The 16,164-nt window shown below is 40.6% G+C and overlaps 1 protein-coding gene across 1 annotated transcript in view; it reads right to left on the reverse strand.

Moving 5' to 3' along the window:
- Positions 1 to 3,823: 3,823 nt before the first annotated feature.
- CFAP47 (cilia and flagella associated protein 47) overlaps positions 3,824 to 16,164 on the reverse strand; it is a 467,420-nt gene continuing 455,079 nt past the window's right edge. The window contains 2 exon segments of the mRNA XM_059678706.1: positions 3,824 to 4,036; positions 8,728 to 8,896. Of these exon segments, the coding sequence (XP_059534689.1) occupies positions 3,824 to 4,036; positions 8,728 to 8,896 (382 nt within the window).

Consider the following 16,164-nt stretch of genomic DNA (forward strand, 5'->3'; position numbering starts at 1 on the left):
ATGCACACTGACCACCAGGGGGCAGACACTCAACGCAGGAGCTGCCTCCTGGTGGTCAGTGCGCACCCACAGAAGGGGCGCCACTCAGCCAGAAGCCAGGCTCATGGATGGCGAGTGCAGTGGCGGTGGTGGGAGCCTCTCCACAGAGGCGCTAAGGAGCAGAAGCCAAGCAGTAAGGAGCAGCAAGCAGGCAGGCAGTAAGGAGCGAGGGGTCCCAGACTGTGAGAGGGATGTCTGACTGCCAGCTTAGGCCCAATCCCCCTGGGCAGTCAGACATTCCCTGAGGGGTCCCAGACTAGGAAAGGGCACACGCTGGGCTGAGGGATCCCCCACCCCTGTGCACGAATTTCATGCACCGGGCCTCTAGTATACATATATCTATCTCTATATATCTAGATGGATGGATGGATGGATGGATGGATGGATGGATGGATATAACTATGAAAGATGGAGAAAAGGTAGACTAGTTAAAAAAAACCTTGGAACTCAAGAAAGAACCAGGAAAAGGTCAGCCTAGCAGACAACTGAGACATTAACTTCTCTACTACAGTGAGATACCATTGAGAAAACTGTGGTCTCACACTAACCAGTTAGGGCCAAATGGAAGCCTACACCTTTACACTCACCCTTGCCAGGCTGTAATGAAGTTCCACCACTGCCTACTGGAGTAGCTTTCATACTCATCCCTGCTAGGTAGTAAGAAGGCTCTGTTCCCCACACTGCTAGAGAGACTGCATAAAAGGCCTGAACAACTATTCACACCCTGTAGTAATAAGACGTCCTGCTGCTTCCAACTGGGTTGGTGGAGAGACAGGACTGCCACCACCACTCACTCATGATGAGGACACCCTCCTTGTGCTGTCACCAGAGGCCATGTGAGTAATAAGAACTAGGCACTCCTAGCCCTCCTGTCACAGAACTGTCATTGGAAACCCAGTGGCGAGCATGAGCATCCATGGAGGCTGAGGGAGAAACCTGGATTTCTACCCTCACTTGGCAGTAATAAGTCGGTGTCTCATCTTCTCCTGCTGGCATGCTAGCATATGAAAACAACTACAACAGGTTTAAATAAGATTCAGGATCTCATAACAGAATACCTAAAATGTTTCAAATAAATATCCTTCATATTAATAACCAGAAAGATTTTAATTTGAATAAAAAATACAATAAGTGCCAGCACCAAATTGGCAGAGATCTTAGAATTATCTGACAAAGATTTTAAAGCAGCCATCTTCAACAAACAATAAAATAAAATCTTCAATAAGCAATTGTGAACATGTCTGAAATAATAGAGTCTCAGCAAAGAAACAGAAAGATAGCTGAGAAATCAGTGATATAAGGAGGAACCAAATAGAAATTTTAGAATTGAAAAACACACTAACTGAAATTAAAAAATCCATTGGATAGCACACAATCTCACCTAAGAAAAGAGGCATGTAAATTGACCATCCCTCTGCTACGCCCACCAGCCAATCGGGAGAGTATACAAATTAACCCAACAAAGATGGTGGGTTAATTTGCATACACAGGTGTCCAGTGGCCTGGGTCTCGGGAACATCATCAGCACCCAGGTCACTCTGAGATAGGCCCCACGTGGGCCCTGAACAGCCTAGGAAGGGCCTGAGCCAGGGGGCTCCTGGGCAGGGCCAAGCCTGTGATCAGAGGTGAGGGGGACACTGTCCAAGCCTAAGACTTTAGGCCTGGGAAGGGGTGGAGCTGGCCATCGGAGCCGCAGGGGTGGAGCCAGAAATCGGAGGGAGCTGGGGGGCCCCTACCCAGGTCCTGAGGCTTTAGGCCTGGGCAGGGGCGGAGCCATGATCAGAGGGAGCTGGGGGGGGGGCCTGCCCAGGCCGAAAGCCTTGACCAGAGGCATTAGGCCTGGGCAGGGGCCGAGCCAACGATTGGTGTGAACTACAGAGGAAACACCTTTTCTGACTGCTCATTGGCTAAGCTCCCTGTATGCCACTGGTAATATTCTTAGTAACTTGGGTAATAAGAATCCACAAAGGTTATCTAGGGTTTTTCCACCACACTCCTGGAGAAAAAACAAAGGTCTGCTGCTGGAGGGCTAAGAAATGTCATATCTTGCCCTAGCTGGTTTGGCTCAGTGGATAATGCCTCAGCCTGCCAACTGCAGGGTCTGGGTTCAATCCTGACCAAGGGCATGTACCTAGATTGCAGGCTCCTCCCTGGCCAGGGTCCAGGTCAGGGCTCATTCAGAAGGCAACCAATCAAAGTGTTCCTCTCACTTTGATGTTTCTCTCTGTCTTTCCCTTTCTCTTCCACATTCTCTAAAAATCAATGGAAACATATCCTCAGGTGAGGATAAAAAAAAAAGAAATTTCATATCCTATGAAAGACACATCTTGAAAATGCCTAAAGTTGTCATTTTTTCATGGTGAAGGGACTGGAGTCCGTATTCATGAAAACACCTTGGTGGCTGCGTGACTGGCAGTGGCTGCAGCAGTGGGGTGATGGGGCTGTTGCCTTCCCCTGATCAGCCCAGTCACCTCCCACAAAGGGAGGCCAGACTGCGGCTTATGGCTGCTCCCCAGGGAGCGGGCCTAAGCCATCAGTAAGACATCCCCTGAGGGCTCCCAGTATGTGAGAGGGGGCAGGCTGGGCTGAGGGACGCCCCCCCGCCAGTGCACGAATTTTGTGCACAGGCCCCCAGTAGTTCAAATAATAGACATAAGAAATGGTGAATACTTCCATCTTGTATGCTAATTTTGCCATTAATGTTTTGAAGACTCATAAGGAACATCAACATGAGAAATTGAGCAACATCAGTAATAGAAAGAGTATTGTCATCAAAGTCACATTTTTCAGTTTTACTATAAATGTACTCCTGTATATTAAAAGTGATTAAAAAAAAAAAGTCGTGGTACATTTATACAATGAAATAGTATGCAGCTGTAAAAAAGAAGGATCTCTTACCCTTTGAGACAGCATGGAGGGAACTGGAGAGTATTATGCTAAGTGAAATAAGCCAGTCAGAGAAAGACAAGTATCACATGATCTCACTCATATGTGGAATCTAATGAACAAAATAAACTGATGAACAAAATAGGACCAGAGGCATGAATGCATGGGACAGAATAACAGATCTCAGTGGGGTGGGGGGGGGCAGAAGGGATGGGAAGAGATTAACCAAAGAACATATATGCATAACCCATGGAGACAGACAATAGTATGGGGAAGGTCTGGGAGGATGGGGGTTGGGGGGCAAAAAGGGAGAAAATAGGAGACATTTGTAATACTGTCAACAATAAAATAAAAGGAGATCATGAGCTATTACTATGAAACATTTGATGTCATGTGAAGAATATCATGGCCTAGAGGTGAAAAAAACATTATTTAGAAAGTGAAGAGTTTCTGTGCTCACTGAGAAAGTCTGGGTAAGTATGGTTTGTAACATTCTATCTATCTCTTACTTATGCAATTTAAAAATAGCTACAGGCCCTGGCTGGGTAGCTTAGTTGGTGATAGCATAATTCCAATACACCAAAGTTGTGGGTTCGGTCCCCAGTCAGGGCACACAAAAATCAACTAATGAATGCATGAATAAGTGGAACAACAAATTGATGTTTCTCCCTCTAAAAATCAATTTTAAAAAAAGTAAACCAATTCCAACATTTGCTTCATCTCCATTAACCCAGAAAGTAAGTATAACATATTCAGAGAATACATTTAACATAAAAATAAAATATATAAGGCCTATTATCATTGAAATATTATTCCTCAGAAAGTCAAAAAATGAAAGAATAATCATGAAAGTATGTTCAATTCTACTTAAGACCAAGAAATATTTTGGGGAAAATCTTTATTTATTCTTCAAAATCAAAGACTCTCCCTTGATGGTAGAGGACGCCCCTGTCCTCACAATGCTATTATTTTCTTTGATAAAATTGTGCGGAATAACTGTCCTGTCGTCAAAGTTCTTGTTAGTTGCATCAGTTTTGGGTTTGACATTCTTTGGTGGCTTGGTGTTTTGGGGTAATCCATTGACAGCATACAAATAGTACATATCGGCCGTCTGGAAACAGAGAGAAAGAAATTTTATACAAAATGTGCAAGGACTGAGAAAACTGTAGGAAAAAGTTTACCAAATCAATATCTCTCTTCTTTATGTAAGGTATAGGAAAAGTACAAAATGAAATAACACAGATAAAAGCAAATAATTGACATGGAAAATAAACTTAGGAAAGCATTTGGTTTTATGCATTCACTAAAAAGGCCCTCACAGAGTTCTGCCCTGTGAACAAAGTAAACTTCCATCTGTTGTAAGCAGAAGCAATCTATTGGTTTTCATGAAACTGTTGCCCAGCAGGAACTATAACCAATGGAAACAATGCATTGCAAGGTGACCCTATATGTGAGAATTTGAGTGTGGCTATAGAAATGACTGGTAAGAAATGTGGTGCTTCTTGTTTTAGATTATGAAAGTACATAATTGATATAACAATGAGAAATTATGGAGCATGGTGTAAAATTATTAATGACAATTACAATTTAATCCAAGTCAGTACAACTTATACAGGGATTCATTTTATTTTATTTTAAATATATTTTTATTGATTTCAGAGAGGAAGGGAGAGGGAGAGAGAGATAGAAACATCAATAATGAGAGAGAATCATTGACTGGCTGCCTCTTGCATGTGCCCTTAACTGGAAATGAACCTGGGACCCTTCAGTCCGCAGGCTGATGCTCTATCCCCTGAGCCAAACCAGCTAGGGCCAGGGATTCATTTTAAAATCGTTCATTTCTTCTGGATTATTCAGAGTATGGCAATATTAAATTAGGCAGTCTAGCCTTTTCTGCATGTTCATATTCATACTTAAATCCCATTGCTCTTCCAGAATTTCCTGATGCTACGTGTTCATCTAGGACAGTGGTTCTCAACCTTTCTAATGCCGCGACCCTTTAATATAGTTCCTCATGTTGTGGTGACCCCCAACCATAAAATTATTTTCATTGCTACTTTATAACTGTAATTTTGCTACTGTTATGAATCGTAATGTAAATATCTGATATGCTGGATGTATTTTCATTGTTACAAACTGAACATAATGAAAGCATAGTGATTAATCACAAAAACAATATATGTGTTTTCTGATGGTCTTAGGTGACCCCTGTGAAAGGGTCACTTGACCCCCAAAGGGGTCGCGACCCACAGGTTGAGAACCACTGATCTAAGATTTATACCACATATGTTCAGAAAACTCATTAGGATACATCCAGGCCAAGTGAGTATTGTGGTATCATCAGGGATTAACATCTATCAGAATGTTAAGTGCAGGCATTGCTTGCACATCTGGAATGGCCCTATTTTAATAATAATTGGCCCTTCTATCTAGTGTTCATAATAATTATGTATTTAAAATCAGAGTCAAAAGTGGAACAAACCAAGAACCCACTATAACAATTGAGTTAACTAACATTTTACTTCATATAAGATATTCAATTGAAAAACAAAGCTACACTTTGGTGATTGTAAGTTTGTACATTTTTTTAAAAATATATTTTATTGATTTTTTACAGAGAGGAAGGGAGAGAGATAGAGAGTTAGAAACATCGATGAGAGAGAAACATCGATCAGCTGCCTCCTGCACATCTCCTACTGGGGATATGCCCACAACCCAGGTACATGCCCTTGACCGGAATCGAACCCGGGACCCTTCAGTCCGCACGCCGACGCTCTATCCACTGAGCCAAACCGGTTTCGGCAAGTTTGTACATTTACAAGCAAGTGGCTTCATGAGGGCAAATGGATAAGCTACATCAAGAGATCCACACTGCCCTGGCTGGGTGGCTCAGTTGGTTGGAGCATCATCCTGTACACTAGAAGGTTGCAGGTTTGATTCCCGGTAAGGGCACATACAGGAGGCAGCTGATTGATGTCTCTCTCTCACATCAATGTTTTTCTCTTCCTCTGTCTTTCTTTCTTTTCCTCTCTCTCTAAAATCCCTATGCGTAGCTAAGTTTCAGATAGGTGTACATCCCTTCATATAGCTCACTCAGGTGTATTCACTGTGCCTGAAGGTGGTTATGATTTTTGTCTTTTAGAGATTAAAAGAAAATATTTTCAGATAAAAGGATGTCTTGTATTTTCTTCAAAATACTATGGAAAGTTGGGAAGGGAGTAGGAATATACTTGAAGCAGAATTGGCCATGAATTGATATGTTCATACTTTATGATAAGTGCATGAAGATGAATTATTCTATTTCTACACATTTTTGGAATTTTCCATAATAAAAAGAGAATCAACATGTTTCAATTTCAATTTCTCCCACATAACCTTTATCAAACTGTACCACTTTGTGACTAAATGTCATGTTCTCAGCTGATGCCATATACCAACTTACTCTCTTACAAAAAACCTTCATTTCCACTGCCAGTGATTAAATTGTCAAATCAACACAGAGAAATGAGGCACAGATTTTGTTGGCAAAGTCTCGTAAGTATTTAATTTCAGAAATTCCACTGTACACTAGATAAAATGAACACCATTTTATTTTATTTTTGAAAAAAATTTTTAAATTATATTTTTATTGATTTCAGAGAGGAAAGGATAGATAGAAACATCAATGATGAGAGAGAATCATCGGTAGGCCACCTCCTGCACACCCCGCACTGGGGATCGAGCCTGCAATCTGGGTATGTGCCCTGACCAGGAATCAAAACGTGACCTCCTGGTTCATAGGTACATGCTCAACCATTGAGTCACACCAGCCGGGCAAAAAATGAACACCATTTTAATTTGGAAATCTCATTTTAAAGATGTCCTTTAAGCTCCTTAGATTAAAAGTGTGCTCTTATTTCTTGAGAAGTAAGCACACCAACTTGATCATTTTAAATCAAGTATCAATGCAGCAAAGGGCTGTGTGCAGCAAGGTTCCAGAAGCTTTATCTTTTATTTACCTGGGCGACAAGAACTCTCAGAAAGATGACCAATACAAATACTTTTCTCAGGCAATACTCAACATTATTCTTTTCTCTGTTCATTGAAGCAGTAACACCACATTTTTCTGCCCACGGCATTTCCTAATTAGTGTCTTATTTAGAAGTCTAGTGATCACTTTGGTATCAAAAATTGTATCATGAATCATGACTATATGTCCTTTGTGGATATATAAATAGCACTGAAATAGACAGTGGTATTTTTTTCATAATTTGAAAGTTATCTTCAGCCTAAATGGTCTTAGTAAAATATATGTAAAATTTTATGGAGAAATTTTGCTTACTGGAGAAATTTTCAAAATTATGTTTATGTTACCTTTATTGCTGAATGAAAGGGTTAAAGAGAATAAAACGGGGCAGAGAAAACTTATTGTGCTTAGCAGATGTCTTGCAGAAAGCTTGCAGCTTTGAACACCGCATAGCTTAGATAACCACTAGCCATCTGGCACAGGGAGGAGCCAAGGATGGATTGGACCCTTATGTCAGCAGAATGGTTTGCAGCCAGCAAGGATTAATAAAAGTCTGCCTCCCCCTTCAGTCTCCGCTGACTCCTTTTTGTTGGACTCAGCCCACCTGCACCCAGGTGCCTGAAATAAAAATCTCGTTTGATACATTATGGCCCCATGTCATAGGTGTGTGACCCTGGCCCACTCCAAACCTTTCACTGAAAGTATCACAAATGTTCCCTTCCTCCCGCCCCCCCCCCACGTTGGCCCCTTCCACCTCACTCTTCCTCCCCTCACTGCATTATTATCTGTGTCCATGGGTTATGTATACACATTTTTCAGTTAACCTCTTCCTTCCCCTTCTCTTGTCAGTCTGTTCCTTGCTTCCATGTCATCTCTGGATCTATTTTGTTCATCAATTTATTTTGTTCATTAGATTCCACAGTTGAGTGAGATCATGTGATACTTATCTTTCTCTGACTGGCTTATTTTGCTTTGCTTAGCGTAATACTCTCCAGGTCCCTCCATGCTATCTCAAAGGGTAAGGGATCCTTCTTTTTTACTGCTGCATAATATTCCATTATATTAACTCTTAATGAAATGATAGCTTTATATTAATGACCCATTTCATATTATGTTTTTTCAATTCAAAATAAATTTTACCTCTAATTAACTTTCTCCATTTCAGACTTTAACATTTTGACAACACCTTATGCCTTAATTAAAGATTCTGAAAATCTCTATCTCAAATCACCTAAAGTTCTTGAATAGGTTATTATAGAAAACATTGTTAGTATACAAATCACTTTGCAGTCATCATTTGTCTCTTCCATGTTTCCTCTGTATGGAAGGAAAATCATTTCTTCTTCCCACTGGTGATGACAACTTTTTGTTATAGACCATAATTAAAAGTTCTTTACTGGACAAAAGAAAATTCAAATAAGACAGAGCAATTGAAATATGTTGACTTTTGCAAGATAATGTTGCTCTTTTTTTAAAAAAAATATTTTTATTGATTTCAGAGAGGAAGGGAGAGGGAGAGAGAGAGATAGGACCATCAATGATGATAGAGAATCATTGATTGGCTGCCTCCTGCACGACCACACTGGGGATCGAGCCCACAACCTGGGCATGTGCCCTGACCGGGAATCAAACCATGACCTCCTGGTCCATAGGTCGACACTCAACCACTGAGCAATGCCTGCCAGGCATGTTGCTATTCTTTATCTGTGACCATTAGGTGTAACCTTTCCTCCCTAGATCACTCAATGCCTTTAGGGACATCATAAATCCATAACAATTGCCTTTATAGAACTCACCTGTATTACTAATCTTGCTTTATATTTTCTGCCATACATTTTGGGTTTAAAACCCACCAGGAGGGTAATCCCATTACTGTCAAAAGGAGGAATTTCTCCAGACTCAGGTTTTATGAAAAAGTCAGGATCACTGTCAGGTAGGAAGTATGCCACGAAGTCATCAGCATATCTGAAACAAAAATGTAAGTATCATCTTTAAATTTGATTATTACCTCATTTTCTTTGTGAGAACTTGATGAATAGAGTTTATATCCTTCTGTAATGGACTGCAGTGAAACACTAATGCTGCCATGCAGTGGTGAGTCTGATACTTGTAACTTTTTGGAATGCTCACAGAGTAATAGCGAGGAAGCATTTTGAAAATTATTGAAGGGTCATTCTTCCCAGGGTGACAAAATAGAATCTTAAATATTTTTTCAATCACATATTTATAGTCTACAAAGAATAAAGTTTTTTTGCTATACAAATTGGAATAACTCAATGCCCCAAATGAAAATTCAGTCATTTGTAAAGAAATTAATATCTGAAATGTCTCACCTCAACAGCTATTGTAAAGCCATTGTTTTTACTTCTATTTCAATGTGCTATTTGCTCACTCTCCTTTCATTTTCCATGTGTGAAGTGAGATGAAAGTAGTTTACAGGCTCATTAAAGATTCTTGGGCCAGAAGATAGGTTGCTATGATCTGAAGTGAACTGAGTGACATTTAAGATTCAAGTGACCATCTTCCTGTCAAGGTTGATTACATTGCAATGAAGGCTGTGAAAGAAGGTGAGGAACTTCTTGGCAGAACAAAGCAGGAGAGAGGCAAAGTGCATGGAAGGTTGTAAGTGAGAAATTAAATTCAAACTGACAGGGGAGATACAGGTAGAAAAACAGATCCACCAGTGAAACATAGAAGGAGATATGGGAGGTTCAGGTTGGGACTTACTCATCCATTCAGCAAATATGTATTGAGTATCTTGGCAGATGGTTTGAAAAAGTGAACTTTGGATATTGATGACCTAGATTGAAATTGTAGCTCTATCTAGATGCATGACTTCAGGCAATTTACTGACTTCAGGCAATTTACTTAGCTTTTTTGTGCCTTAGTTTTCATATTTTTAAAATGAAGTTAATTCCTATAAAGTCATTCAATCTGCCGAAACCGGTTTGGCTCAGTGGATAGAGCGTCGGCCTGCGGACTGAAAGGTCCCAGGTTCGATTCTGGTCAAGGGCATGTACCTTGGTTGCGGGCACATCCCTAGTGGGAGATGTGCAGGAGGCAGCTGATCAATGTTTCTCTCTCATCGATATTTCTAACTCTCTATCTCTCTCCCTTCCTCTCTGTAAAAAATCAATAAAATATGTAAAAAAATAAAAAATAAAAAGTCATTCAATCAGTGAGAACAGCACCATATAAGGATTAATAAAAATTAATGTAGTCATCATCATTAGTGTTTTTGCTTTAAAACATGTTATTACTGGTGCTAGGCATTGATACATATTCTAATTCTGAACAAAGTCCAGTACTGGAAATACAAAAGACAGAGGACACATTAGAAAGAAATAAAAAAAACCCTATATATTGTCTAAGAAATATATATATAAAACTTGGCTGGAAAGATAAGGCAGATGCATCGAAAGAAAAACAATGATTATTGATTCACACAATACTATAGGAGTTTAAGATTTTATTGTGATGAGAAGAACAATGAGTAGAATTCAGAAAGTTGGAGAGGCGATAAGAAGGGCATTTAGAAGCAGAAAGAAAATGAAGACAAGTAAGAAAGAGTAATGGATAAGACAGGCTCTGAGAATAGTTACTTTTTTTCCATATGACTGAAAAAGAAGATCTATTCTAGACAGCAAGGAGAGGAAATCTTGAAGGTCTGAGTGGGCTAGGACCATGATGAACTGCATATATAATTTAGATGCTACCTTGGCTAAGAAACACAGAACTATCAAATGCTTTTGACAAGAGAAGTTATATGCATGTTAATAACATTGTTTTAAGGATATTGGTTTTACTATAATGTATAAAATAGGTTGGAATGAAAGGAACTACATATGGAATTAGAAGTAGCAAATTTTGTTACAACATTGTTTATAATTGAAAAATATAACTTGGATGTCTTATTCCAAATGTTGTTTTGTTCCAATACTACATTTGAGCAAATTATTGGTAATGAGGAAACCATTTCACCAACTCTGAAAAATTTTTTGAATGAATTAAATCAATTTACATTTAAACCAAAATATCTAATAACTTGAAATATTTTTGGAAGTTGTGAATAAGGCTACAATGGATTCAAGACAGCTAAGTATGCCCGGCCAGTTTGGCTCAGTGGTTGAGCATTGACCCATGAACCAAGAGGTCAGCGGTTTGATTGCAGGTCAAGGCATATGTCCAGGTTGCAGACTTGATCCCCAGTAGGGAATGTGCAGGAGGCAGCCAATTGATGTTTCTCTCTCATAAATGTTTCTATCTCTCTATCCCTCTCCCTTCTTCTCTCTCGAAATCATTAAAAATACATATATATTTTTTAAAAAGACGGCTAAGTGAAACCCACTCCTATCCAATGCGAAAGCTCCAAACATACATGTAATTGTCCATCATTCATTTTGAACTAAGTACAGAAAATGCATCCAGGCATGCCTAGTACCTTTGAGGATTTAATTTCTATGATACACACAGGGTCCAGCATGCGCCATCATGAAACACAGGCATGGAAGCCATTTGTTTTAGAAATGAAGAAAACCAGTAAGTTAAGTGCTACCTTCATCTGTTCCACTCCTCACATCTTATGTAGCACAAATGGGGAATGTGCTCACTATGATCCAGTAACATAAAATCCATCACTGCCCACTCATCAAGATGTCAGTCTTCCCAATTGATCTATAGATTCTATTTGATTCCAATCAAAATCACAGTCAGTTATATTATGGCTATCAACAAATGGATTCTAAAGTTCATAGGGAGAGGTGAGAGACTCAATAGTCAGCTCAATATTGAAGGAGAGAAAAGTTGGAGGACTGACACTCCTTGACTTTAAGACTTACTATAAAGTTACAGTAATTAAGACAGTGTGGCATTGGTGAAAGAATAGATAAATAGGTCATGGAGCTTAAGAGACTCCAGATATAGTCATAAATAGAGTCAAGTGATCTTTCACAAAGGAGCAAAGGCCATATAATGGAGCAAAGATAGTCTCTTCAACAAATGGTGCTGGAACAGTAATGCAAAAACAAACCTTACACTCTTCTCAAAAACAGACACACACCTTACACTGTTCTCTGTAAGGCCGCTGAAACCTCCCTTCCCCCTCTTAACTGACCTTTCCAGTAAGCTCTGGTGCCCTGGTCTGGTCATAGCATAGCTATCTTATCTCTTCCTGGGATCGTATGTGTAAAGACAGACCACCCTGCCCCTTAGGAAAGGAGTCAACTACTAACACAGGTCTGCCCCCTAGGAGATGAGTCAACTGTTAACTGTTAACCTAGTTCCCTGTTTTACCGGCCACCTGCGTGTGGTTTTTGCCTTTATAAACTCATGTCCTGCAATTGCTCAGGGCTCCAGTCAGCCAGCACTTCCCTTGTGTTGCTGTCTGTCTGCCTGAGAGCCCCTGCGCTGCGCTTGTAATAAAGAACCTCTTGCTTTTGCATCAAGTTAAGGTCTCTGCGTTTGACTTGGGGTCGTCGCCCCCTCCGTCGGACTCACCGGGGGTCTTGGGACCTTACATTTGGGGGCTCGTCCGGGATTTGGGGCGACCACCCCTCAAGCGCCGACATCGGTCTTGGAGGTAAGCAGACTCCGGAGTCGTTCAGTGTTTGTCTTGTCTTTTGTTCGTTCTCAGTTTTGGTTTTTCGGGAAGACAGGTTGTCGGCTCCGTAAGGAGTCGGCTCCTCTGGTCGAAGGGACTTTGGCCAGAAAAACTGTCACCCTGGGGGACGCCCCAGGGACGGGTGGTGACCAAGAGGAGGTCTTGGTCACTTCTGGTTCGGGCTGTCCGGCAACGGGCACTCGCGTGTCCGGCCGGACTAGCATCAGGGAGGGATATCATCCCTCAGCGGGCATTCTGTATCTGGGTAAATTCTTGTGGATCCGGTGTCTTGTCGCGTCGTTGTTTGTTCTTTGTTTTTGTCTTTTACTCCTCTTCTCCCATCCAGGTAACATGGGCCAAGGAAGCAGCACCCCTCTTTCTCTTAACCCCTCAATCTGAGAAAAGGCGGGTCGCTCCTGCTGGTTGGCGCGCAGCCAACGTCTGGCTTTCAGTTTGTTTTGTTTTTTGTCTTTGTTTTTTTGCTTCCATGGAGTTGGAAGGCTGTATTTCTTTGGGCCCTTTAGTTGTTTGTGTTTCCGTTTTATTTTGTGGACTTGCTGGATTAATAATTTCAAGGAGATTGGGGGAGGCTTTAGAGCTCCCTCAGGAATGGGGAAGTTGTTAAGAGTTGAATGGATTGTTTAAACTCTGAATAAATATCTAGTAAAAGTATATAAATGTGAAGGGAGGGGGACTGCTCTCACCCCTCCTTTGTGTGGCGGTTGGGCAGCCGCCTGAGTGAGGGTCTGTGGAAACAGGTCACCCCCTCCCCAAGTATTCTAAAATTAAAATCCTTCTTGTAATTGAAAAGCATTTGCAAATTTATAAATGCATCCGGGATTTCTGTGCACATGTAAAGGGAAAAGGCCAGTTTAAAAACGAGTGCGCATAGTTTTGAGCTGGACTTGACTTTTTGCTGTGTACAGAATAAAAACCCGACTGTTGTGGTCTTAAAAATGGCAAAGATGAACCTGAGAAAGAAATACAGGCTGGTTTCCCAAGGCGATCTAAAGTAGCTCTTTTGAAATTTCTTGACTTCCCCAGCAGGAAAATTGTGACCATTTTGAAATTTAGCAGTTATGCCAGGCTTATTGGCTGGAAACTTAAAACTTTTAAGTTCAAATCATATAAAAGTATTGAGATTTATAATGCTGAAATGTTGATCTGAGTATGCCTAGTATGAAGTCTAGATGATAGAAGTTAATCTATTAATTGAAAATGCCTTATATTTTATTTGAAATGTATCCTTAAATGTAAAAGTCTCTTTTCTTGCCATTGAAAAAGTTTAAAGATACATACTTTTTTTTAATGGAAGGAGGGGTAGACACGCCCTTCCCCTAGCGTGTAGGTAATCCAATTCCCGCCAGCAGCCATCTTTAGGAATGTTAATTTGCATTTCTATGGCTACACCTTTTGCTAGAGACCTTCCAAGAAAAGGTCAAGCAGCCAAAAGGTGGCTCCTTTGAAATCAGCTTTCCACCAGTAGTCATTCTGTTAATACCTACAAGTTCGCTTCTCAGTTTCCCCGTGCAGAAAAAAACATGGTTTAAAGTTAATTATTAGATTTTAAAATTTATTCTTAAAAATATAAAAGTGTAGTTAATCAAAGAACTGCTAATATTTGACTTGTAAGCTCTGAAAGTTTAAAGTGCAAATTGAATCGGGAGAAATTAATTAAATATCTAATGTATAACTTGTTTTTGAAAAAATAAAATGTGTTTTCTCTTAAATGATTAGGAATTCAAAATATGTTACTCATTGGTCTGATTTAAAAAGGAGGATTAATTTTATGATCTCAACGGAAAATTTTTTAATACAAAAACCAGTTTAAATTTGATTGATATGCTTTAAGATAATTATAAAGGGTATAAACAGCTAATGAGATTTCTGTTTGTCTAAAATATAATGTTGGTCATCTATCTTTTAGGGGTTTTGGTTTGCTCTGTCAAAGAACAGTGTAGACAGCCGCCACTTTGAGCTGCCTGACTTGGCCTGCCGCTCCCCTGGGGGCCGCCATCTTGAAACAGCAAAGGCCCCGCCCACCCTCTGACTTAGCCAATCACAAAAAGAGTGTCTGCTTACTAAGGGAGGATAGAATTTCAGAGGTGGAGTTTTAAGGCGGAGTTTTACTGCGGAAATGCGGATGGGGCAAAAAGTGTGCTAGCCTCGTGGATTTATTTAATACTTAATAAATTAGCAATCACGGTCTTAATATAATTTCAGTGGTATGATAGCAGTAGAACCACAGTTATACATAATATCATAAACAAATTAAAAGTAATTGATTCCATGGTCAAGACTAAATCCTATTATGTTGAGAACTGTTTTTAAGTGTTGAAAATGTTTTCCTAAGTTTTACCTAGGTTACCCAAGAAAGATTTTTCTTTTTTCTGTGTCTCTTAAAATGTATTGCTAATCACCTATGAATTAAGGCTAAAAGTTCTAGCTACCTGAAAAGCATGGCCTTGATATAATAAAAAAAATATATATATATATATATTAAATGAATAATATACCAGTGAGCTGGGACTGGTCACTAATGGTGGATGTGAGAAAGGGAGCCCTCCCCATCTGTTCCTGTCTGCTCAAGATCCCAAGACTGTAAAAGTATTTGTTCACTGAAAGGATGTAAGTACAAATGTTTATTTAATGTTTGTATGCCTACCTGGGTATAATTATTTGTTCATGTAAATGTGGAAGTATATTCTATGCTAGGTTGGGATTTTGGAATTCTGGGGTAGATTTAAAAGGTATTTGTGGCTTTTCTAGTCTGATTGGGACATTTAAGGGTGGGGCTCACAGTTCCTCAGGGCAGGGATTCCATGGGCCCTTCCCCCTGCCTGTGCTGAATTAAATAATACAGGCCAGTGTCATTTAGCTTGCTGGTTAAAGGAAGACAATGGGCCTTAGAATCTGTACCGGTGGGCAGGAATGAAGCTGGTCAAATGTACTGAAAGGGTTTGGTACCTGTTGCTGCTAGCAAAGGAGGGGCTGGTACCCCTTCTAGCGCACTCCCTTGAAAGAGGCCTGGTTGATGCTCTGCCACAAAGGGAACTGATAGAAAGGCAAGAAAGCAGAGCGCTGTAACTGATAAACAGGGTTACCTAGAAGCCATCAGGACTTTGAAGTTCTCCAAGAGAGGAGGAGTCTGACTCAGAGACTGGCGAGGACTGGGTCGCTTTTTCTTTAACTATCTCTTTCCTTGAGAGGGCTCCAGAGGGCGCACGAGGACATTTGGCCACGCCTCCGCGCCATCTATGAGACCAGCCCAACCCCAACTCCTCATCAGCACAGACCAGGAGATTGGGTCTACATCAGAAGGCACCGCCGGGAGACCCTAGAGGCACGTTGGAAGGATCCCTACATTGTGGGGCTGACGACCCCCACCGCTCTCAAGGTAGGCGGCATCACAACCTGGGTCCATCCGGAAAGACTTCATCACCAAATGGAGCATCGATCGATCGAAATCAACCCAACCTACTCAAGCTCAAGCTACGGAGTGCTTGACCTGCCTGATGCCGGTAACATGACTCGCGATCGCTCCTGTCACCAGGAGCCCCCACAATACTGTGTAATACACTTAGATAATGCCTGCATCTTCATGGACATGGCTCCAAAGAGACAAGGACCATTT

The sequence above is a fragment of the Myotis daubentonii genome, chromosome X (genome assembly GCF_963259705.1).
Source record: "Myotis daubentonii chromosome X, mMyoDau2.1, whole genome shotgun sequence".
In the NCBI taxonomy this organism is placed as follows: domain Eukaryota; kingdom Metazoa; phylum Chordata; class Mammalia; order Chiroptera; family Vespertilionidae; genus Myotis; species Myotis daubentonii.